This window comes from Channa argus, chromosome 12, assembly GCF_033026475.1.
Source record: "Channa argus isolate prfri chromosome 12, Channa argus male v1.0, whole genome shotgun sequence".
Classification (NCBI taxonomy): Eukaryota; Metazoa; Chordata; class Actinopteri; order Anabantiformes; family Channidae; genus Channa; species Channa argus.
The window spans coordinates 7,321,459-7,346,868 of record NC_090208.1 but is presented as its reverse complement, the minus strand read 5'-3'; the positions used below and the strand labels follow the sequence as shown (position 1 = coordinate 7,346,868).

At 37.5% G+C, this 25,410-nt stretch overlaps 5 protein-coding genes and 2 long non-coding RNA genes across 10 annotated transcripts in view; 4 read left to right on the top strand and 3 right to left on the bottom strand.

The window, feature by feature from the left end:
• LOC137137584 (uncharacterized) overlaps positions 1-3,724 on the top strand; it is a 44,820-nt gene extending 41,096 nt beyond the window's left edge. The window contains exons 2-6 of the long non-coding RNA XR_010915754.1: positions 410-454; positions 644-718; positions 1,049-1,123; positions 1,555-1,626; positions 1,782-3,724. This is a non-coding gene — a long non-coding RNA (uncharacterized lncRNA). The remainder of the gene's footprint in view (positions 1-409; positions 455-643; positions 719-1,048; positions 1,124-1,554; positions 1,627-1,781) is intronic.
• Positions 1-25,410, bottom strand: part of LOC137137539 (butyrophilin subfamily 3 member A2-like) — a 55,529-nt gene that overhangs the window by 23,425 nt on the left and 6,694 nt on the right. The gene's annotated exons all lie outside the window — the stretch shown is intronic.
• On the bottom strand, positions 4,234-7,711 carry LOC137137574 (high affinity immunoglobulin epsilon receptor subunit alpha-like). 2 transcript variants are annotated; one of them, XM_067524035.1, is made up of 8 exons: positions 7,639-7,711; positions 7,285-7,530; positions 6,962-7,207; positions 6,663-6,791; positions 6,434-6,477; positions 5,427-6,008; positions 4,779-5,030; positions 4,234-4,442 (listed from the first exon to the last, which is right to left on the bottom strand). In XM_067524035.1, exons 1-5 carry the CDS (start codon positions 7,670-7,672, stop codon positions 6,434-6,436), a joined length of 699 nt encoding a protein of 232 aa, XP_067380136.1. In that variant the 5' UTR covers positions 7,673-7,711; the 3' UTR covers positions 4,234-4,442; positions 4,779-5,030; positions 5,427-6,008. The 2 variants fall into 2 exon arrangements, with proteins under 2 accessions (XP_067380136.1, XP_067380137.1); XM_067524036.1 differs by lacking the exon at positions 6,663-6,791.
• On the top strand, positions 8,975-17,478 carry LOC137137579 (uncharacterized). 2 transcript variants are annotated; one of them, XR_010915747.1, is made up of 5 exons: positions 8,975-9,757; positions 10,327-10,510; positions 15,628-15,782; positions 16,313-16,402; positions 16,503-17,475. It is a non-coding gene; the product is annotated as an uncharacterized lncRNA (long non-coding RNA). The 2 variants fall into 2 exon arrangements; XR_010915748.1 differs by lacking the exon at positions 10,327-10,510 and having other exon boundaries at positions 16,503-17,478.
• On the top strand, positions 10,928-12,262 carry LOC137137566 (uncharacterized). Its single transcript, XM_067524019.1, has one exon. It carries the CDS (start codon positions 11,070-11,072, stop codon positions 11,946-11,948), a length of 879 nt encoding a protein of 292 aa, XP_067380120.1. The 5' UTR covers positions 10,928-11,069; the 3' UTR covers positions 11,949-12,262.
• On the bottom strand, positions 18,057-20,438 carry LOC137138099 (low affinity immunoglobulin gamma Fc region receptor II-a-like). Its single transcript, XM_067525031.1, has 7 exons — positions 20,381-20,438; positions 19,960-20,226; positions 19,502-19,747; positions 19,269-19,400; positions 19,113-19,157; positions 18,559-18,633; positions 18,057-18,115 (listed from the first exon to the last, which is right to left on the bottom strand). The coding sequence occupies exons 1-7, from the start codon at positions 20,436-20,438 to the stop codon at positions 18,057-18,059; spliced, it is 882 nt and encodes a 293-aa protein (XP_067381132.1).
• On the top strand, positions 21,970-24,423 carry LOC137138087 (low affinity immunoglobulin gamma Fc region receptor II-b-like). The gene is made up of 5 exons (XM_067525000.1): positions 21,970-22,000; positions 22,192-22,248; positions 22,502-22,756; positions 22,862-23,107; positions 23,802-24,423. Exons 1-5 carry the CDS (start codon positions 21,970-21,972, stop codon positions 23,948-23,950), a joined length of 738 nt encoding a protein of 245 aa, XP_067381101.1. The 3' UTR covers positions 23,951-24,423.

Genomic DNA, 25,410 nt, shown 5'->3' with positions numbered 1-25,410 from the left:
ATTATCATCTTCTTTCTGGGTTTTTTCCTCACTCGTATTTCTTCTACTATCTTTGTGTACTATGTTTATTAAAAATAATTTACAGCAGATTACACTTCTGCTCCTCAAGTAACAACATCTGAAAATGGCCAAGAGACACCAACTAGTCCACCTCACCCCGGCTCCAATCAGTTCTCCGTCCTGCTATCGATTATCTTCACAGTGTTTTGTTTGGCTGTACTGCTGTTGGTGGTGGGAATACTGCAGTGTCGGAAACAGAGAGGTACAGAAAATACAGTACTTAAGATGAGTAGAAAGTACATCTTAAGCTACACTGAAAGTTCATTCTCATTTTGTTTTGTACCTTTTAAGACAAAAATTACAATTCAAATTCTCCCTTTTACTTACATTTTTGCTTTCTTCCATGTAGTGTTATGCTTTTCTTCTGCGACACCAACACCAGAATCAGAAGCAAGTGAGTATCAAATAATTAACGACATTAAAGCATTATATATTTCGTCCATCATAACATCTATTTAGGTATGAAAGGATGTTAGTCAGCATTTTACTGTATATTAGACCACCTTCATGCAACTTCTTTTAGAACGTATGATTAAATAAAGCAAGAGTAAATGATAAATAAACAATTTTTTGTATGTTTCAGTCTATGAACATGTTGGTGCATCTGTTCCGCAAGCAGCAATAAACGCTAATGTCACAAAACAAAAGAGGAAAAGAGGTAGGTTGTTCATTTAACCAGGTGACATGTTTATTTAAAGCCACATTAGCATCACTGGTTACCTCTAAGTGATAATGCAGTACTAATGTGGTACCTTTAAAAAACATTAAAAATCAATGTTGTCTTTTTTAATTTGAACTTGTAAAATGTGAAACTACCGGACACAAAGCAGTGGAGATAATTCCATTCAAATCATTTATGGATATATGAATTAAAAGCTAGTTATGACCTTACTGTAATTAACTAGCTGCAATCAGCAATGACAAAAAGTAGAAAGTTCTTACTAAATTTCACATAGAGGCTACTGTATTCTTTATGTTCATATTTCAGGATGTCAAAAGGAAAATGTAGCAGATTCAAAAAATGTAACGTATGCTGCTGTCATTGTAAAGAAGAAGGACAGAGGTATGTTTTTAGTTATATAATCAATAATTTACTGAAAGTGAAACAAACATATTGTATTTGTCTGCATCGATTATTAAAATCCAATAGCCTATTCAAAGTAAATGAAATACCTTCATGTGAGAGCTTCATGTAACTTGCAGCATCTGTGTCTATTTTTAAGTGTGTTTCTTACAGTCATACTGATAAACCACCATTTTTTATCTTTACATTGTGTTTCCATGTTTGAAAACACTTTATATGATAACAGAACTGCTGCAACATTTAATTAACCTCACTGCACTACCCTCAATGTTTTAGATGAGTTTGTAATAGTTTACCCAACTTTGATATAAACCAGATTTGTTTTTTATCTATATTTATATCTAATACTGAACAGCTGTGTCAAAATGTACATGCAGTTTTTTTTTTAAAGTTAATATTTCCCTTCTCAGTTTCTAGAGAGCCAAACGTATCAGATCCAAACAGATCGACCTATGCTGTTATCATGCAGAGGACGGAGACAGGTACTGTCATTGTTTGGGTATTGAGGTGCAGACAGTGGAACATTTCCCAAAGTTTCATAACTTTTGAAACCACTTGTAATAATCACAATTGTATAAAGTTAAGCATTTAAAATATTTCTATTAACTATGCTGATATGTTTATTTCTGCCTTCTAGGTTGCTAACAGGAAAAAACACCTGGCAGAAGAATAAAAGACTGTGTGCAAGATGAAGAAAAACAAAAAATTCTTTAGACAGCCACAGTTATTTGTAGTTTTATAAGTGAACGTACCCAGTTTACATCTTTTTATTTTAATTAACAAAGTTATTTCTTTCTCTTTTAGCTTATCAAGCATCAGCATTGTGTATTTTTCTGTTTTGTTTTAAATAGAATGGCTGTTGAAAGCATTTTGAAATATAATGACACCAAATTGTATCAGGTCTAAAACCAGCATTAGTTTTCACCTGCACATCAGTGTGTTTAAAGTGTTGTGGTTTGTTACAGAGTGACAGTTAAACAACCATGTTTTATCTGCTCGGTCTGATCCCACGTCTGAAGACGCTGTTATCGAGAACAAAGCTGCTGCAAAAACTCTCTGTGGTTAATGTCTTGTTAAGCATCAGCTTGACCTCACACAAACTGATGAAGTTGCAGGTCTTTAACTGTACATTACTGAGACAATGAAGTAATGATACAAGATAATCTGTTCAGTTTGTCTATATTATAATAATAATACTAAAAGCAATAAGTAAATTTGTGTCTTTGTAGAACTGTCAGACCTGCAGCAGCAGTGTGTATAAATTCATTTTTCCCTCTGTGTGTTAAGAACTGTAATTTAATGCAATGAAGGAACAAAACACTGAAAGGTTTCACTGCATTGACACTGTGTCACCTTTCTGTTCCCTGTTTTCCCCAGCTTCACTTCCTCCCTCCAGCTTTTATTTTGTAGCCCCTCAGCATACTTCCTGTCTTTAGTGTCATCAGCTTTCCCCTCAGTTCCCTGCCTGTTCATCTCTGTAGTTATGTTGCATGCTTCTGGACAGCAAGTCTCTGAAACATTTCCCTGTTTGGACTCCTGTTTCTCTGTCCTGCCTCTTCCCTGTTTTTGTTTATTCATAGTTTTCATAGATTCATAGTTTTTTGCCCTTATTGCTTGTGTGTCCTCCCTGGAGTGATTATTAGTTTTGGTCACCCCCATAGTATCATACAATAAACCCACTTATTATTAAAACCTCCATGCTGTCTCCTTTCTTGGGTCCCTAAAACCTAATATTCTTATGCATTTCGAGGGAAGAATTTAGAATTAATCACATTTCAGCCCTATTTAGTTTCTGTCTATTTTAAAACCTTGTCCTGCCACATTCCCACCTTTTAGCTCTTCCTTCGCTTTATTAGCCACACACTCATACAACAACTGAACTTTCATGTGAGAAAGCAGCAATATAATCAACATGTCAGTATCTACAGTGTTCTTTGACCTACAGCCTCAATAGCAGCATGAGGGAGTAAGTGAGATGTAGACTTACATAGAGACACTGTGGCTAACACAGTCACAGAGCTCCATGACTGAAACAGAGACACGTAAGAAGTGGAGACAGTGGAAATTCCCCATATGATATATTTGATTTTCACTACAAGGGCAATGGTGTAAACACCATGGCAGAGCCATCTCTATTTCCTTAGGAGGCCCAGGTCCTTCAACATCTGGAAGAAACTGCTGTAGATGTTTTATGTCTGTGATGGCCAGCGTTCTCTTCTTTCCTGTGGTCTTCTGAGAAGACAGCTACAGGGACAAGGACACCAAGAGACTAGACAAGCTGGTCAGGAGACCTTACAAATGAAAGAGAAGTAGTTCAGCCTTAACCACTTGGGGGACTGTTGCTCTTGCTGGTTCTTTTAATGACACCAATTCTTGGATTTTTTAGAACATGCTCAATACTGTGACACTAGTAGGAGTCTGTTGTCCATTTTCAGATGTTGTTACTTGAGGAGGAGAAGTGTAATCTGCTGTAAATTATTTTCAATAAACATAGTACACAAAGATAATAGTAGAAATATGAGTGAGGAAAAAATCCAGAAAGAAGATGATAAAAAAAGTCCTGTTAAACAGAATAACTCCTTTCTTCATGGTTCCTGATTAGCAGATGGAACATTTTTGGTGATAAAGTAAAATCTATTTATAGATATATATTTTGTTTTTTTCTTTGATGTTAAAACACATACTGTGAATTCAAACAGTTTGCTTTTACAGTATTTTTTTACTTTATTTTTATTTTTTAAACAATAAAATAGTTTGATAAGTAAAATTGAAAGGACTCCAGACAGTGAAGTGTAATAATGTCAATGCCAATTGGGTTTTTAATGCATGAAATTCTATAATCTCAGACCAAGGTTGTGATGAGATGAGGTTTTCTGACACATTCATGAAAAAAGTTCCACAAATGATTGTATTATATAATCAATGTCGCAACCTTTTGTTGACCCTAAAATTTAAAGTCTTGTTACAAATATTGCAATTGTAACAATAAAATTTTCCTTCATTGATCAGCAAATACTATGATTTATTTGTCAGAAACACTCATATGTCTCACCTGTGACAGTCAGCTGGGCTTCTTGTGACTCTTCATGAGATACAGAGATACGACACTTGTAGGATCCTTCATCAGATGTAGAAACCTTGTCAATAATCACTTTGCCTAAATATCCAGTATTAGATAAGATGCCATCTTTGTAGAAATCACTTGGCAGGTTGGGGAAATATCTTTTTCTACAGCGCAGAACCACATTCGCTCCCTCCCTCACAGGAAGAGCAGGACTCTCCAGAATCACATCACCAGCTGAAGATCAAGGACAAAAAAATCTTAACTTAAATACAGATACAAAACTTGTCCTGTAGAAAAAGTATAAATCTTGCAATATACTATGTCCATAAAGAAATTCTTAGCTGCACTTTTTTAAGTTATCACTGAAGCTCTCAGATGATTTTACCATTATAACAAATAACATTCAGTCATTTACCTAAAGTCATTTAGCAGATGACTTTAGGAACCAAGGACAACTACTTTCACATGTAGGTAAAGTAACGGGAATTGAACCATTGATCCTGCAATTTGTGAACAACTGTTTTAACAACTGTACTTCATCTTGACATAATAGTTACAAACAAACGGTACCAGTGATGGTGATGTTGATGCTGTTGCTTCTTTCTCCCTCTTCATTTTCACAAAAGTACTGTCCACTGTGTGATACAATGGCAGGTGTGATGTTTAAGGATCCTGCTGATGTTTCCCACTGAGTAGACTCTGAGGGAAGCTTTTTCAGAACTCTCCATTCAGTTAGGCCATGAGACCCTGCACAACGTAATGATATGGATTCGTATTAAAAGAACGGCTGTTTGTTTGGATCAATGCGAAGAAAAACTTCACCTGTGACAGAAAAAAGAAAAACAAGAGACATCTTCCTAAATTATGAATCCATGCTTTAAGAATAGATGTTGCAAAGGGAAAAAAAGGAAACCATTATCACACATTGTGAATCATTTCCATTTGAAATAACACATAATATTTAAAATCGTTAGCAGCAAAAAATTGGAATCCTGACTAAGAGAAATAATATGAGATTGTATCTAGTTATAATGCTTGAGCTAGTAATCATGCAGGCTGAACCTGGCATAAGACTAAAAGAAAATCAAAATCTGAGAACATTAAATGCAACATTTCTCACATGCAAAGTGCAAGAAAACCTAAAGGTTAATCTGAAAATATACATGTATAAACATGGTGGAATTTGTGTTTGCAGTTAGTAAATAAGTCTCAACTTACCAACTTTCTGAGCAGCGTAGCTGCTTTTACCCCGAGCAGTGAGCAACAAGAACAGATTCAACACTAGGGGGAAGACAGAATAGTTAAATATCAGGTTTATAGTAGATGTCTGTACATACTGTATGAATTTACACTGAGATGCTGAAAAGCAGATGCTGTACATGCAACAAACAGAAACTAAATTTGTTATTATCTTAAAATACAGTCCTTACAGCAAACATACACTTCCCACCTTTGGCTGAATAAAGACACCAACTACAGAGACAGTTCAACTTTAACAAGAAGTTTATATGGAATGAATGATTATAAGTTACAGCTGAAACATTTGTCATAAGCAGTAAATGCAGTGAGAAGCTGCTGGATGTACTGGGAAAAAGGTTTTACTAAAGCACTGAGATAGTTATACTTAAAATCTAAAAACAGAATGCTGCATATTGATGAGACAAAAAGCTGAAAACCAGGTACGTTCACTTAAAAAGCTAAAACTAGCTGAGGCTGCATAAATGAGGTTTGCATTTCTTTATTTATCTTGCACACAGTCTCTCTTTCACTCTTCAGTCGAGTGTTTTTCCTGTCAGAAACCTAGAAGACACATACAGGTCAAGGTTAAGAGATTAATACAGCTATTTATTTCCGTCAAGGCACATGTTGGGTAAAAGAAACATACACAGATATAACACCTATATTTAAATTTGCCGATCAAAAATGTCAGTCCTCAGTAAACACATTGTCTTTCACAAGTGATTTTAAAACTTACTGTAATGTGCATCCTATCTTATCTCAATATTTAAATTTTTCAGTCTTGATATTCCAATAGAAATTAATGCATTTTTAAAATCACACTTATTATAAGAAGTAGTATTATCTTGAATCAGAATCTTTTTGAGAGACTACAACACTAATATTTTGTGTTATGTAGTTTATGCTGTTGGAGGTAGTCTAAGTCAAAGTATTGAAAGAAATACACAATCTAAATGTTTTCCGTTTTTTAATTATTTGATACTCACCTAGGTCTGCTCCTGGTGTTGGCGTCTCAAAAGAAAAGCAAAAACTAGACAGGAGACAGGAAAGTCCAAAAACGTAAAAAAGAAAATTAGCATCAGATTTATTTCCAGAAATTTACAATAAACTTAGTCTTAAAAAAAAAGATGCTTGTGTAGATGCCCCCCAAAAAATGAGCATGAACTTTAACTGCAACATACTTTCTGTTACTCCAATATATTGTATAGTTTGTACCTTTGTTTTTCCAAAACTGCACTAGTCCCACCACCAACACCATCACAGCCAAACAGAAAATAGTGAAGATAATCCGTAAGATTTCAACGATTTCACCGGAAAATTTTGATGAGGTGAACTTTTCTGGGACTGCATTCAAGACAAATTACATTGTTCCACAAAATGGTAAATGCAGGTTATTCCTTCCGTTTGAGTGTATTTGTATTATGTAGTCAACTTTTCAAACGTCTTATGACCCTAAACTTTTGTCTAGTTATGAATATTGAAATTAAAACACAGCAAGTTGTGAAAGCACTCACCTCTGACAGTCAACCAGCTCTCTGGTGACTCTCCAGTTGTAGAGTTACTGCACTTGTAATATCCTTCATCAGACTTGGAAACACTGTTGATTGTCATGTTTCCTGCAGAGCTGTTCCTGATGAAGAGTCCGTCTTTATAAAAAATGGCTGGGAGCTGGGAGAAAGTCGTCTTGTTTCGGCAGTGCAGACTCACAGTTTGTCCCTCCATTACAGGAAGAGCAGGACTCTCCAGGATTACGGAACCAGCTGATCATCCATAAAGTTCATGTTAGTCTCAGTTTACAATAAATAAATAAATAACTGTCATCCTCACATAAACCCACCAGTAACAGTAATGTTAACACTGTTGCTTCTTCTCCCACCACCAGCATCACACCACCATTCTCCACTGTCTTCAGGATAAATATTCCCGATGGTGCAGGATGATCCTGTTGATGTAGGACTGCAGGGTATTGTCCCTTTGTGCTCTTTTACAACTTGACAATTGAAGACCCCTTCATAGTAAAATGTCACCTTCTCATATTCGAAGAACTGCAGTCTCTTTGGAATGACCTCAAGAAACGCTGCAGCTGAGACAAAAAACAAAGATAAATATTCTATAAATCATCTATATACTGTATAAAAAGCAACAATTTATTTAATGTGCTTTAATGAGCACAATTAAAAAATATGCTTACCAACATTTTGAGGATGTGCACACAGCAGGATCATTACACTCACCGCTGAAGAGACAGAGCATCACAAAAAGGCATTTGTAGCATCTATAAGCTTTTTGGATTCCCACAAATATTACAGCTACTCCACAAGTTTAGTGTATTTTCTATGTTACCGTATAAGTGTTGAAGTCCTTCTGCTCGAATGGTTATGTTCAAAGCAAAAACATTACCAGCACTTCAGCTTTTAGGATTAAATTAAATTAAATTAAATTAAATTAAATTAAATTAAATTAAATTAAATTAAATTAAATTAAATTAAATTAAATTAAATTTAATGTAATGTTTTCAAAATCAGTATTACAGGACATCAGTACTCACGCAGTGTGAAAACAAGAGCTGTGGCCTCCATGTTGTTTCTATCCTGACTGTCTGAATATCAAACTCTAGTGAAGCGTTGTAAGGAGGGGTCTCTTCACACGTGGCCTATTTCTTAAGTAGCGTTTAATGTGATGCTATTTTTTTTCTTTCCTGGTACCAAACCTTTGTTACTGATTGTAGCATCAGTGGGTGAAACACAAAAAGTAGTAACACACTTCTGTGGTCAAAACATGCACAAGAATATGAGGTAAAAGGACTAGTAGGCCGACACTTGCATGTAAAAACATTTAAAAATGTACTGCAGCCATTTTAGCGTGAGACTACACTTTACCCAAAGCAGTGATGTGAGATAAAGCCATGGTCTGCATGGTTAGCAGGTTTACTGATTTCCTGTGTTAGCATGTCCACAAAAAGAACCGCTGAAGCACATTAGTTCTACATTTGTTCATTAACTGAATATGTTTAATATCATTCAATATAATGATGCAAAATTAAAAAGAAATTACGGTTCATGAATGCCTCTAACAACTAAAGTTACGAAGTTGCATAAATAAGAGCCACAAATGTCAAACTATATAAGCAGGTATAAACAAGACAACAGAAGTTCTCCTGAAGATTCTTGGAGAGCTCCAGTTTATGTTTCTTTAAGGGAGCTACATCATCATGAGGCTCAATGTGCGCCTTGCAACAGGAGACTGCAACAGGACTTCGAGACTTTCAGCATAGCATTGATCAGCATGAACAGCTTTGACTCCAGTCTTCTTCAGTGGCTCCACTAAAAGAGCTAACATGGAAACAGGACTGTTTTTTATGCGATAGTCTGCCTGTACTGAGGACAGTTGTAGATTTTCTAAAACCTCTTTTTCTGGTTGGCCTTTATTAAATGTCACAACAGTCACAGAGTGCTTCGTGGATCCAGATATCTCAAACATGATCTCTCAGCGAAAATAACGGAGTTTCACTTTCATACACACAGAAAAAAAATGGTTCTTAAACGGTTCTTCAGAAGCCTGCATGGTTCTTTGAAAATCCATGCAGGCTTAAAGAACCATTTTTGTTGGTCAGTGGTTCTTTGGCTCCTACAAATGGTTCTTTGAAGAAGTAAAGGTTCTTCATTCTTAGCTATTTGGGTTATTTGATGGTGGACAATGATATAAACATTCATTGAACGTTTAATACTTTATCTAGCTACCTAAAAGTGGAATTTAACACAAAAAATAAAAAAAAAAAACTCCTTGGAAAAAAATCCTTGGAAATTCATAGGCCATCCAGCAGTATTTAAAGTAATTAATCAGCTTATCTCTATCATTACCAGCTGACATATTAATGAATCAATAATGTTATTCCAATAAAATAGCATTCATTTATGTGATGTCTAATGTCACAAAAGTAGTTTGAGCTAATAATATTGTACTTTTACTTTAGTAGCATTTTGAATGCAGGACTTTTCCTTATAGTATTTATATACTGTGGTATTGCTACTTTTATTAAAGTAAATGATCTGGGCGCCTCTCCAGCCACTAATTCATTATTAAGTGTACTGCCAGAGAGAGAGAGAGGGATTACGTCATACCCAGGCTGCCACAGCTACCCAGGGTGCGCACGCGAAAAAAAAAGAAGAGTTGCGCACACGCAGAATGTCAGCGAGCTACGAGAACTTTCTTCCAAATTAAATTTCTTGGTGACGGCAGTTACTGTCATCGGTATTTCTCTGCGGTTTTTCCACTGGTCGTCTTCATCTCTGGATTCCGAGATAGATAAGGTAAAGTATTTTCACACAAACGTTTTTACGTGTTGTTGTTTGTTAGCGTTCAGTGTAATACGTTTGCTAAGCTACCTGTAGCGTTAGCTGCTAAATGCTGCCTTTAGTGTTAGCTAGACTGATACAAGTAACTTTAACGTTACATATTTGGAAAGTAACGTTAATGTCAACACATCAAATGGCACCTAATGCTTTTTTTGTAATAACTATATTTCAAAGACTGTCGCTGTGTTGTTTGCTTATAGGTGACCTGTTGTCAATATTGGAAAAAATCGCACCGGGAGCCTTTTTTTCATCAGTAACACTACTACAGAGAACGCGGCCGCTTTGTTTTTATTCAGTTGCCCCGTAGGAAAATTCAGTAGAGCAGGTTTTGAATACTGGAATACAGCAATGCACTGACTACAGCAGATTATTTGTGATTTTTAGAATAATACAAGTATTTTGAAAAGCTAAGATTCATTGGTTCTTAACCCTGGTCCTATCTTCTAGTTTCTGATTGACATCAAACAGCAAATTCAATAAAATTAATAGCATAATTGTTTTTATCACCTAATTTTTTACACCAGATGCCCTTCCTGAGGTAACCCTCCCCAATGTCTTCTGAGCTTGGACCTGCTCTGCACAGCTGGGGAGTGGAATGGCTGTTAGGGCTTTAGTGTCTTGCCCAGATACACTTCAACATATAGCTGGGACCGAGGATCGAACCACTGACCCTGTGGTCAGACAGTACTAGGGTCAACAAACACAAAGGCATTACATGATTGAGTTTTTGTATAAATATTAATTGATGTTTGAAATTATGTATTTTTTAATTTTTGGTACTATTTTGCTACTGCATGATATTATGGTAGAATCCTAATATATTATTGATTACCTTTATTTCAGGGTTGTAGCTGAGTCTTTCCTCACAGCTTCAATGTTGTTTGTAATTATTTGTTTATAGACCAGTTCTAAAGCTACATGAGTTATATCCGTCTGACCCAGGTAGATTCACCAGGAGTAACTGTCAAGGCAGTTAACCGCTCCCTGTGGGTCAGGTGAGCACCTTGCATGGCAGCAACCCCCATCGGTGTGTTAGAGTGTTGTTTCTGCACACTCTTGGGTTTCTACCGAAAGACTGTTTACTGATTAATTGTAGCTGTTATTTTTACTTAAATAAGGGATTTCTTCACACAAGAATTAATACTTAGTCGTAACATACGCTTGTATTGCACAAGCACCTGCTTTTGCAAAACATAACCAGCTAAAGTTTACAAATTCCACATTTCACTTATATTAGCTTCGCTAGCTTAGCAGTTAAACATTAGCAATGGCTTCTCTGTCTCCCTCTGTCTCTCCTTCTCTCACTTGCTCGGTGTGTCTCATGTTCAGTTTTTCCTCTGCCTCCTTTAGTGATAATGGTATATGTAATAAGTGTAAGGTTTTTGCAGCTTTGGAGGCGAGGCTCACGGAATTGGAAGCACGGCTCCGCACCATGGAAAACAACTCCGCTAGTCAGGCCCCGGTAGCTGGTGCGGGCCGACCTAGCGTAGCCCCTGCTAGCTGTCCCCCGGCAGTTCCCGAGCAGCCGGGAAGCCAGTCCGGCTGGGTGACGGTTCGTAAGAGATCTAATGCTAAACAGACGCCCGAGGTTCACCACCAGTCGGTTCATGTTTCTAATCGATTTTCCCCACTCAGCAACACACCCGCTGAGAAACCAACTCTGGTAATTGGCAGCTCCATAGTCAGAAACGTGAAGTTAGAGACTCCAGCGGCCGTAGTCAAATGTCTTCCTGGGGCCAGAGCGGGCGACGTTGAATCATATTTGAAACTCCTGGCTAAGGATAAACGTAAATACTGTAATATTATTATTCACGTGGGAGTTAATGACGCCCGATTACGTAAATCGGAGGTCACTAAAATGAATGTTGAATCGGTGTGTAACTTTGCAAAAACAATGTCGGACTCCGTAATTTTCTCTGGTCCCCTGCCAAATCTGACCAGTGACGACATGTACACCCGCATGTCGTCATTCAACCGCTGGCTGTCTAGGTGGTGTCCAGCAAACGATGTGGGCTACATAGACAATTGGAAACGTTTTTGGGGAAAACCTAGGCTGATTAGGAGAGATGGCATCCATCCTACTTTAGATGGTGCAGCTTTCTTATCCAGAAATATGGCTGGTTTTATTAGACAACCAAAAGTATGACAATCCAGAGTTGAGCCTAGGATGCAGAGATCCAGTCCTACACGCCTCTCTGCAGTGTCCTTACAACCGTCACCCCCCCACAACTCCCACATACCTATAGAGACTGTGTCTGTTCCCCGACCTAAATTACATAAAGTAAATATGACAACAAGAGGAGTTAATCATAATAACCTAATAAAAGTTAAGACTACTCCTCTTACAGAACAAAACCCCAAAACTATTAAATGTGGATTATTAAATATCAGATCTCTCTCTTCTAAATCTCTGTTAGTAAATGACTTAATAAGCGATCATCAATTCGATTTATTTTGTCTCACTGAAACTTGGTTGCAGCAGGAAGAATATGTCAGTCTAAATGAGTCAACCCCCCCAAGTCATATTAATTATCATGTTCCTAGAAGCACAGGCCGAGGTGGAGGAGTTGCAGCAATCTTCCATTGTAGCTTATCAATAAACCCTAGACCTAAACATAGTTATAACTCATTTGAGAGCCTTACTCTTAGCCTTTCACACCCAAACTGGAAAACTCAAAAACCACTATTATTTTTTATCGTGTACCGTCCTCCAGTCCCTTATTCAGAGTTTTTGATTGAATTTTCTGATTTTCTAGCTGATTTAGTGCTTAGTACAGATAAAGTCATTATAGTGGGTGACTTTAACATTCATGTAGATGCTGACAGTAACTGCCTGAGCACTGCGTTTAATTCATTATTAGATTCAATTGGTTTTTCCCAAAATGTAAATAAACCCACTCACTGTTTTAGTCACACGTTAGACCTTGTCCTTACGTATGGAATTGAAACGGATAATTTAACAATATGTCCTCACAACTCTCTTCTGTCTGACCATTTTTTAATAACATTTGAATTTACAATAACGGACTATTTAGCAGTTAGGGAAAAATTCCACTATAGCAGATGCTTAAGTGAAAAAGCTGTCAACAAATTTAAAGAAATTATTTCTTCATCATTTGCTTCACCATATGTTAATACAATGGAAAGTAGTCTCCTTAATGTTACTCCTGCACAAGTAGATTATCTTGTTGACAATTCTGCAGCCTCACTACGTACAATACTCGATAGTGTTGCCCCTCTAAAAAAGAAGGCAGTAAATCAGCAGAGGCGATCTCCATGGTATAGTTCACAAACACGCAACTTAAAACAGGAAACACGAAAGTTAGAAAGGAAGTGGCGTTCCAGAAAGTTAGAAGAATCTCATTTAGCCTGGAAAAATAGTTAAAAAACGTACAAAAAAGCTCTCAGTGATGCCAGAACAGCATATTATTCATCATTAATAGAAGAAAACAAGAACAACCCCCGGTTTCTGTTCAGCACTGTAGCCAGGCTGACTAAGAGCCATAGTTCTGTTGAGCCTACTATTCCCTTAACTTTGAGCAGCAATGACTTCATGACCTTCTTTATGAATAAAATTGTAGCTATTAGAGAAAGTATTCACCAGATCCTCCCCCCAAAAATTACAGATAGATCTTCATGTACAGCAGTGCTAGAATCATGGATAAGGCCCCACTCCCTGTTAGACTGCTTTTTACCCATAGATCTCTCTGAGCTAACTTCAATTATTACCTCATCTAAACCAACAACCTGTCTGCTAGACCCTATTCCAACTAAGCTGCTCAAGGAAGCTTTACCCTTAATAGATACGTTCATATTAGATATCATCAATCTATCTTTAGAAACAGGCTATGTACCACAGGCCTATAAGGTAGCTGTAATTAAACCATTACTTAAAAAACCCTGTCTTGACCCAGGTGTTTTAGCCAATTACAGACCAATATCTAATCTCCCCTTTATTTCTAAAATAATTGAAAAAGTAGTCGCAAAACAATTATGTGATCACCTCCATAGGAATAATTTGTATGAAGAGTTTCAGTCAGGATTTAGAGTTCATCATAGTACAGAAACAGCACTGGTAAAAGTCACCAACGATCTTCTCATGGCCTCAGATAATGGACTCATCTCTATACTTGTTCTGTTAGATCTTAGTGCCGCATTTGATACCATTGATCATAACATTTTATTACAGAGACTGGAACATGAAATTGGAATTACAGGAACTGCACTAGGTTGGTTTAAATCCTATCTGTCTGATAGATTTCAATTTGTTCATGTTAATGATGAATCCTCCATGCACACAAAGGTTAGCTATGGAGTTCCACAAGGCTCTGTGTTAGGACCAATACTTTTTACTTTATATATGTCTCCTTTAGGCAACATTATTAGAAAACACTCCATAAATTTCCACTGTTATGCTGATGATACCCAGCTATATTTATCTATGGAACCAGATGAAAATAATCAGTTAATAAAGCTTCAAGCATGCCTACAAGACATAAAGGCCTGGATGTCCCACAATTTTTTACTTTTAAACTCAGACAAAACTGAAGTCATAGTATTTGGGCCCAAAAATATCAGAGATATGATGTCCAACCATATTGTTACCCTAGATGGCATAAGTCTGGCCTCCAGTACTACTGCAAGGAACCTTGGAGTTATTTTTGATCAGGATCTGTCCTTTAAGTCACATATAAAACAAATCTCTAGAACAGCCTTCTTCCACCTACGGAACATTGCCAAAATTAGGAGCATACTGTCTCAAAGTGATGCCGAAAAACTGGTCCATGCATTTGTTACTTCTAGGTTGGACTACTGTAATTCCCTACTTTCAGGATGCCCCAGTAACTCCCTAAAGAGCCTGCAATTAATCCAAAATGCTGCAGCAAGAGTGCTGACTGGAACTAGCAAGAGAGATCATATTTCACCTTCACTAGCTTCTCTCCATTGGCTTCCCATTAAATTTAGAATAGAATTTAAAACCCTGCTTCTTACATATAAAGCTCTGAATGGTCAGGCTCCATCATATTTAGAAGACCTCATAGCACCATATCATCCCAGTAGACCACTTCGCTCTCAGAATGCAGGCCTACTTGTGGTTCCCAGAATTTCCAAAAGTAGAATGGGAGGTAGAGCCTTTAGCTATCGAGCTCCTCTCTTGTGGAACCAGCTCCCAGTTCAGATTCGGGAAGCAGACACCCTCTCTACTTTTAGGTCTAAGCTTAAAACCTTCCTCTTTAATAAAGCATATAGTTAGTTATAGTTATGCTGCCATAGGCTTAGACTGCTGGGGGACCCACCCCCCAATGCACTGAGCTCCTTTCCTCCTCTTGACCATCTCTCCTCTCCTCTCACCCCGCAATTCTCACCACTGTATGTCATTAACTCTGTGTGTTCTCTCCCGTAGTTGTCTTTGTCCTCCTCTGTCCCCCTCTCTCTGTCCCTTTCTGCAGGTGTCCCCCGGCTTTGAAGCTGTGTGTCTTCCAGCGTGCAGCTACTGGTCCTACCAATCTGCCCGATGTTTTGTTATTGCTTTTTGTTGCTCTGTTCTTTTCTCTCTCCCCTTTCCACTCACCCCAACCGGTCGAGGCAGATGTCCGTCCACCCTGAGCCTGGTTCTGCTGGAGGTTTCTTCCGTTAAAGGGAGTTTTTCCTCTCCACTGTTGCCTATGGCTTGCTCCAGGGGGAATTGTTGGGTTCTCTTTATATATCTTTATAATCTTGACTTTATTCTGTAAAGTGCCCTGAGATGACTTTGTTGTGAATTGGCGCTATATAAATAAAGTTGAATTGAATTGAATTGAAAAATTGAATTATTTTTATTTTAGGTTCTTGAAGAGGCATCAACTTTGCCTAAAACGGCTGCAGACAAAACAATCAGAGGATTCAGTAAGCTGGCAAACAAGCTTGTGTCCATAGCACCAAACAGTGAACGTCTCTGCCTACAGTCAGTTGACAACAGCCAAACAGACACAAAGACATGGTAGGCAAATATGTTAATAACATCCTAGAATGATTTTTCAGCTTCATCCCAAATGCCACTTTTTACGGCTCTGACATGAACATCTGATAGGAAATGTCTCTTAATTTGCCAGCCCCAAGGCCCTTAATCGTGATCTGTAACAGGAAGTTGACAGGCTAACATTAAGCTTTTGGATTGGCTTTCCCAAATTCTCGACTTTAAACCTATTGAAATATTCTTGATCATGCTTAAGAATCAGGTCTGTGCCACAAAAGCAACACATTTTATTTAGCTCTACCAAAAGAAGAGTTGTCAAATATCTAACCAGAGTTCTACCACAAGCTTGGTTATGGCTATATATTAAACATGTTTGTTGTATAACTCATCTTCATAGCATAACTCTTGAAAGAAATAATTTAAATCCTAATGTTGTCATGACAGTCATGCCCATGATGAGTGTATGTAAACTTTCATTCACAACTGTATACAGTATCCAAAATGTGTAAAGGCTCTTCTCCTGCCCTGTGATCTCTACATTGGTTCATTTTTAGGTAAGATGGTGAACACAGCGATACTTTTCTTGCCTTCTGTTTTCAAAGAGACTGCCTGCCATCTGTTTGTCATTAATTGAATTTTTCAAGGTGATTTTTAATAATTAAAAAAAATAATAATAATAATTATGATTTCTAGAAAATTATATTCTATGGAGCTATGAGTGTGATTTGTCATTTATTGTTTCAGGATCCACTCACCCCAGTGCCCACAATTGTCCTGAGCACCAGTGATGGCAAGCCCCAGAATGACTGCACTGAGGTCAATGTCCCGATGGATGGACACAAAATGATATTGGACAGTGGGGAAGTAAACATTTCTCTGGCTCTGAGTATTGCGTTGTCCCTTTTACTACGTCTACAATGTTGCCTATCCAGGTCCGCTGAAAAATACTTTTTGGAAGTATTTGTTCTGAAGCTTGAAACCTTGACGACAACTGCACCAATAGCTGTGCAAAGAGTGGCAAATGCACTTAATGTGTCCTAGTCTCCTAGTGCCAGCAAATTTTAAGAAGAGCCTTGCATTGTCCTGAAATGGACTAACATTGAACAATAATTCAAACATAGAAGTCTTGATACAGAAAAGCTGTGATATATAATTAATTGATTGGTAAGTCCATCTTTAGATAATAATTCTGCAACTGTTTTAATTTTCATATTAAAGTTGATGTTTAAAATTATATTTTGCTGTTTCTTAAACTGTTTTGTTTAACAAAAGAAAATATTTGTGGAGGCCACATTAGATTCCAGGATGTATTTTTTGTTAATTTATTTATTGTTAAAAGGTGCTAGATAGATTAACCTAAAATATAAATTCTTGTTTTAGTACTAAATAAGTTTTATATTATACTCATGAGATCTTACATTATTTGTATGTGGTACATTTTAAAAAAAAAATATATATATAAAAGGGTTTGCGTATAAAAAAAACAGTGCAAGCCAAAGTTGAAAATGTGTTCTGTCATGTTTTACTGTGAATTTATGAATTCCCTGTATATGACAGCTTGGACTGCCAATATGTTAATAGCTGTGCTGAGGGTGGAAATTGTTTAATTGTTTCTGTGTATGCTAAGTATGGTCAGTAAACTTTTTACATCAATGTTCTTGTACTTATTTTACCTGACACATCAATTCATGATATATTTTATTTTGAAAGGTTTCTTAAAATTGGTTCTTCAAAGAACCATTTTTAGAAAAGTTATTTAAGCAACCATATAAAGTTCCTTAAAGAACCTGTTTTTGGTAGTTCTTTGAGGCACCATTAGGGGTTCTTTGAAGAACCATCTTCTGAAAGGTTCTTAATGGCACCATTTATGGTGCCTCATAGAACTATTGTTGGATGGTTCTTTGAGGCACTTTTAAGCGTTCTTCAGTGAACCACTGAAAAAAATGGTTCTTCAAAGAACCATTTTCTAAAAGGTTCTTTGTGGGACCAAAAATGGTTCTTCTATGGCATCAGTCTCAAGAACTATTTTTGGTTCCAGTTAGCACCTTTATTTTTCTGTGTGTGGAGTTAAGGATTGTATGGTACTCTGACCTAAACAAAGTTTTTAGTGGATAGGGACTTTCTAGAGAAGGCAAATCTGACTGGAACTTCTGACTCAGATTGGCCCAAAGTCTACCCAGCAAACCATAACATTTGTTTCATGAATCATGCAGTAAAAAAAAAACAAAAAAAAAAAAACAGGCCTCCAATTTCTCTTTATAAAAAGACAATACAATAGCAGGGATCCTCCTGTGGTAATTATAGTCTGTAACCCCCAGAGGGACCTGGGGTTGCTAAGCAGCAGGATGCTCCTGGACCTGAAACAAAACATGTCAGTGAGAAAATACGGGTCTAAATTTACTGGTCTGGGCCCATTGCTTATTTAAAAACACTGCCCACCCACTCGCCTACCCCACAACTAAAGCTCCCAGGTGGCTTAGAATACTTGGTGTCCGGATTTAAATACTAAGAAACACATGCACTGTCACGTACTTTCTTTCTTTGGTGGCCTCTTGATTCAAAACAACCTGACTTTAAGATCAGCCCACACAAGAGCAGTTGCACATTCAACTGTGTTTTTCTAAACCTGTTTCTATCTGTGGGTCTCTCGTGTGGTATCTGTCTGAAAAGAAGCTCAAATTCTGCCCATAGTGACTAAACTATTATTCACTCAGTGTTTGCCACCATTTTCTTGTTGACACCAAAACAATGTCCGTTCATGTTATTAAAGCAGCCAAAAGTCAGGTCTCATGTAAATTACCATTGTCCCTCCTGGAGTTTGTGAGGGGCACATATGTTGCCTCCTTTAGTTTAGCTATGCTGGTTCTCCCAGACACTAGACATGAAAAATATACCATAACATGGTAAAAGGACACATGTATCTATGCAATTCTTAAAAAAAACAACAACAAGTGTAACGAAATAAATTATTTGCGTGCTTTAAAATTGTAGAGCTATTTCCTTACTCCTATATCCTAGATTAAGACACTTCATTGACCTTGGGCCACCTTTATCAAACCTATTATGGTTTTATCTTATTTGAAAAAATTTGATGTTGTGTTGGTCTAAAGGGAGTTCAGCTTTACACTGAGTAAGACACGATGAGCTGAAACATTATGACCACTGACAGATGATATGAATAGGCAGAGAGCTTGGTAAGAGGCGAAACTGTAAGGTTTGTGGGCTAATCACAGTCAGCAGTGCGAGTGTCTACTCACACTATTTAGTAAACTGAGAAATTAAATGCTATAAATTGTTTTCACTATTTCCCCACAGTGAAGTACAGTACAGTATGAAAAAGTTAAAGTTCCTCACCTGTTATTGAGGGGGGTTGAGGACAGGAAGGAGATGTTGGAGCATCTGTAAGGAAAACAAAGTTGTGAAGGCCACCAGGAACTGGATCTCTGATTTTAGTTAGATTATGTTGATCCCACTTTTCACACACGTTCTGTCAGTAACGTAGGTGTTTACCTCTGGTGGTCGTATGATTCTTCCTGCATTGAAGTAGTCCCATCAACACCAGCAGAGACACCAACAAAACACTGACACTTATGCTGAGCAGCAGGTAAAGCTGAAGGGGGTAAGGAGGCTCATCCTGATGTGCTAGAAAAAAGTATGTTGTATGAATCTTTAAAATTTGGAACTTGACACAGGCTCAGTACAAAACACGATTTCAGCCAAATCATCACTAATGCTGCTCTGACCTCTGACAGTCAGCCAGCTCTCTGGTGATTCTCCAGCTCCACTGATCCTGCACTTGTAGAGTCCTTCATCCGACTTGGAAACACCGTCTATTATTATCTCTCGTCTCGCTGAGCTCCCCATGGAGATGCCATCTTTATAGAATGTAGCTGAGAGGCTGAGGGAAGTCTGCTTTTCTCTGCAGCGCAGAGTCACATTATCTCCCTCCATTACAGAAGGAACAGGACTCTCCAGCATCACAGAACCAGCTGAACAAATGATTTGGAAATTATTTTTTGCTAAGAATTGTTGTGTGTTGAAAATACTTATTAATTATTACATAAAGGGAACAAAGATAAACAATAGGACATATAACACACAACACACAAATCAATGATTTAATTTCCAACCTGACATCTGTATAGACTAATGTAACGAGACTTTAACATGACATGAACTCAGTGTTTTACTCTTTACTTACAAGTGACAGTGATGTTGATGCTGTTACTTTTCTTTATTCCTCCCATTTCACACCAGTATTCTCCACTGTCCATCACTACATATGCAGGTGTTATAGTGCAGGGTCCTGTTGATTTGTCCCAGGTAGCAGCACATGGTTTAACAGTTCCCTTTACCCTCCTCAGCACTCTCCAACCTTTCAGTCCATTCAGTCCTTCACAGCTGACATTAATGGTGCCATGTTCAAAGTGCTGCTGTCTGTTTGGAAAAACCTGAGGAAAACCTGCATCTGCAAGAGAGTGTTGGTGCCAAATTCAAATTCATCATATTTCCAATTTCTATTAAATACTGAACAAATTCTTATTGGTCAAAATATGTAACTTAAATGACCTTAACTTGCCTCAAGTGACATGTACACATAAAATTAAAAGTCAGCTTCTTACCATCTTTCAGAGAATAACTGAGTTGAAGCTGAACAACCAGCAGCAGCAACATATTCATTGCCGTTAAAACAATGACAGAGAGCTGTGTGTCACAAGATAAGTTAGTGATTTATTAAGAGTTTATCAGCTACTATGTTACAAGTTTTTTTTTTAAGTCTGCAAACTCAGAGTACATGAAAAGCATTAGAATAATTTGATCAGAAAGACACATTGACTACATATTGTTATAAAATTAGTGACTGACTCTGATTTTAGAGGTACACTCAGTACTCACACAGACTGAGGTAGAGATCAGCAACCTTCATATTGTAGGTACAAGTTTATTTTTACTGTGTCTTCTCTGCTGACTGAGGCAACTTCAGGTCTGAGGTTTCTCAGAAAACAGGTGGCAGCAGTGAGTCTGACTTATAGATCATACATGCAGTAAAACACCACCAACAGATATTTGGACATGTAATTGGACATCACAATAATATATTTGGCCTTCTACTAATATCTACTATGACTAAGATATTTATTGTCATTCTCCCCTTTCTCCTTTAAGACAGGCAGCCTGTTCCAACCCCCTGTGGGTCAAGTTACTATAGTGTTTTAGTGAACAACAGGAGGCAGTTTAGTTTCAACTTTTTACTGGCATAAGGAAACAAGCTGGAGAGAAATGAAAGTACAGGACGAAGACAAGTACACATGCTCTTTGTCAGTATACTGGACTAAATCTGACCTGAAATATTACAACAGTCCTACAAATCATAGAAATAAATGAATCGACTAGAGCATTATGCATTAAGGAAATAAAATCAAAAAGCCCCACTTTCATTCATTGAGGACAATAAGTAATAAAATCAACATATGTGATCTAAGACGACTGGTGTGAAAGTCCACATTCCTGTTGGAAATGTGACTATGAGGACACAGGGACATTCAACAGGTTTTTGCATGAAAAACATGTTTTCTTTCTTTATTTTAGCAATAGCATTAGCATACTGTTATATTTCTGTTATACTTTCTAGATAAAAAGTTACCTCGTACATTTTTGAAATCACTTTTTCATATGTATCCATGTCCATGTTACCAATGAGTTGCATTCGAATGTCATTAAATAAAATCTTTGTAAAATGTATAAAGGTTTCTATTGTGCCACAGCGAAAGCTCCGAGCATGGATCACCGACACAAAAGGGCATGAAAGGCAGAAGGGACTGGACAAAGCAATGATGTGTGATGTCTCTGGAATGAAAACGGGCTGGCAGAATTCATGGGGTCTGTCAGACATAGTGTCCCTACCTGGAGGCAAATACAGAAACTTTAACCATCATGCTTCTTGTGCAAAATCATTTTAGGATTTTATATTTGTTATATTTTCTTTTTTAAACAGCAATACATAAAAGTTTTATTTGAAGTTTAAGATAATTGTTCACTCTGTCACTGAGGTTGAAATGCAAATCTAAATCTAAAGGCAAGAAAGCAACGAAACTAAAATCATAATGCACATAAACAACCCTCTACAAAGGTGTGGTATCAGCCCCAGGAAGAGGAGGTTCTGACCTGTTACTTTATCTAGTGTGTTTGGCTCAGTCAACAGCAAAGCAACATGGGGCTCAGGACTCTTAGCATCAGGCTGTGTGAGTATTGTCTTTCATAAGTGTTTAGGTTTCATTTTATTTTGGTTTTGCAGCTTTAAGAGCTGCTGACATTTTTAGATAAACAAACAACGACACAGCAGACATATACACACATGATTTTATGGTTTGGATGTTTTTTTAGAAATATAAAATGAAAATGTTTAAAATTCATGTTTCCATTGTCCCCTTAGTGCTACATGTGCTGATGCTGGTTGGATATGTTCACCACAGCCACGCTGGGGATGCAGGTAGGCTGAAGTTTATGGATTATTTGTCTAAATAAAACTCAACCATTAACATTTTGACTAAATACAACATAGTTTCAGTATCATTCAGCTCAAGTCCCTGAGTAAAACCTTTCTTAGCTTTATAGTTTTTAGCGCCTGAAAAATAAACTTCAGACATTTTCTTTATACTAGAGTGAAATAATCTTTAATTTATTAGCTAATGGTTAAACCAATCTTTTCATCACGTTAATCTTCCTCTTCCTTTTTGTTTCAGAGGATTTTTGGATCATTCCATCCAGCCTGCAGGTCTTTGACGACGGCTCCATCTCTCTTAACTGTACGGGTCCTAACACCACATCTGGATGGAGTGTGTTCAGGAGGCTCAAGGGAGAAGTCAGCATGTGTGTGAGCAACTGGGAGACAACGTCCGTCTGTGCTATCAAACCTGTTTATCCATCAGACAGTGGAGAATATTGGTGTGAGACTGAGGACGGACAGAGAAGCAACATCATCAACATTACGGTCACTGGTAGGATCACTGCAGCTACAGAGTTAAACTTCTATAATTTCATATGCTGCTGCAGGTTTTAAAACCAGATCAGATGACATGTTTAACATAAATCTTCCCAATCAGATGGCTCTGTGATCCTGGTGAGTCCTGTCCTTCCTGTAGTGGAAGGAGACTCTGCGACTCTGAGCTGCAGGAGTAAGAAGACGTCCTCTGCCCACGTTGCTGATTTCTATAAAGATGGCCTCCTCATCAGCAATGGCTCCTTTGGAGAGATGACCATCAGCAGGGTTTCTAAATCTAATGAAGGATTCTACAAGTGCAGCATCTCTGACTTTGGGGAATCACCAGAGAACTGGTTGGCTGTTAGAGGTGAGATGATGAAGTCCATTTATTTATTCCCATGCTCATGTTCTTCTGCTTAATATGAAGTGGCAACCAGCAGCATTAGGGAAGAATTGGAAACTGAATGATTCAGTCTGTCCAAAGTTTGCATGGAAGTTAATTAGTGCAGTAAACCTCAGTTTGGCCGACAACTCCCCATAAAGCCACCAATGTTTGCTTTAACTAATTAGTTTTTAAAGCAAAAACAGTCATGTGTTAATGATCTTTCTCTAACTTTAAACTGCTTCACTTGTTTAAACCAAACTAACAAACTGAAAACTAACCATTGAACTCTGTCATAACACAGTCCTGCTCTTTGTTTGCCTGCATCTGTTCCAATCACCTTCCTGCAATGTGCTTTCTATTCCTCTGAGCATCATCATCCACTGATCATGTTCCCTACAGACATGTAAAGGTGTTTGCAGTTGATGCTAACTGTTGTGATAGCTTCATATTTAGGGTCCAGATATGAAAGTGATCAAATTTGTAAAAAAACTGAATAAGCACTGAGTGTAGTTTTTAACATATTTATCCCATTATTTGCTTTATACTGATGCACTCACAAGTTTTACTGTCTCTGATCACTTATTTGAAGACGTTACATGATTGTTTGCTTTTACAGTAACACATGGAGTTGAGCTTTGTTTCATGACGTTACATCACGCGTCCATTGTCTTTGCAGCAGTCCACAGAAAGACTGACGTCCCCTCAGACCACTCCTGTCATATTTATTCCATCTTGAGGATGGTTTTTACCATAGTGATGGTGGCTCTGCTGCTGCTGCTGGTGGGACTACTTCACTGTGGGAAACTCAGGGTTACAGAAAAATAACTGATAGTAGGAAGGATGCAGGAGTGTGAGGGAGTCGACTGCAGAGTTAAAATGATGGTGGTTATCATGTGCTGTATCTGTTGGTGCTGTTTATCTTGTTTTTCTATGCACCAACCTGTTTTTCTATGCAACCATCAGCCACAATAAGATTATGTACTGTAAATATGATGATTTTTATAAAAACTATTATGAACTAAAGTGGTTAAAATCGGCTCCACCTTTACCAACAGTGACCTTTGACCTTTATTTTATTAATTATTTAATTTATTAATTAATTATTGTACATGTTTTGCCATAATTACTCTGAAAAGTATTGTTTAAAATACATTGTTTTCTTAGTGGAATACTTTTACTTTTGTACTTAGATAATCTGCTTAGAACTTTTACTTGAGTAAAAGATTTGAAGTGGAGGATTTTTTTTTCTTAAGTATCAAGTTTGTCCCTCTACCACCTCTGCACACAGTGTATCACATGTTACTGTGTATGAGTCTGTGTAGCTGCAAAATGCTCAGAGTGAACATGCTATTCTTACCCTGAACTGCTTGTGGCATTTTTATAAGCACATTGTAATTATTATACTTTAGTACCACAAACTGTGGCAGGTTTCATCAGGTAAAATAAAGTACTAAAGCTCTCAGAACTTGAACTTCTGCTGCATTCTTATTTATACATTGGCTGTTAAGGCTAAAATGGAGGTTAAACCACATACTGAACCCATGTGTGACCTATTTTAAAAAGACAGAGCCTCTATCTTATGTTACTTTAGCCACAACACATGCAGGTGATAAGTGGAGCTTCTGAGAGAGAGAAAGAAACTAAGAAACAAAATAGGACCAGCTATCAGGTTGAGACAGTTGAGGTACGAAAACAAAGCTGGCTCTAAAGTAAGGTTGCAATAAGGTGTAGACCGCCTGAGGAAAGTGCTCAAAATCTCCTGGAAGAGTTTTCCACCGGAGTATGAAGACTGAGACATTATAGTCTGTTTTAATCACCAGCAGAAAACAAGCAACAGGGACTTATTGAAGACTTCTAGAAAACATGACACTTAAGGACGGAGGACAAGGCTGGTGATTGGGTCAGCAACAGAGGACTTTCCCATGAAGGACTGTAATCCGACTTTATTCAGTAGCATTTTGTTTTTGTTGTATCCATGAGGATGTTTGTACATGACGTGACCTGATGTACAGTTCACTGCGTCACAATGAGGATACAGTGAGTGTGCCTACATCCAACCAAAGTGCTGTGTAATGCAGCTGTTTTTGATGAAAAGTTGTTAGGCCAGTTGCCATTTTGATGTTTTTTGTAAGAGACAGCAGGCCCCATTTCGCTTCCTGAGGATCGGGAGGCGCTCTGGTCATATGTAGAGGTAGGTACAAACAATATTTGGACATGTACAATGTAGTTTTACTATATATAAACCACAATGTTGACAAAAGAGATGAAATACTAGATTATAATCA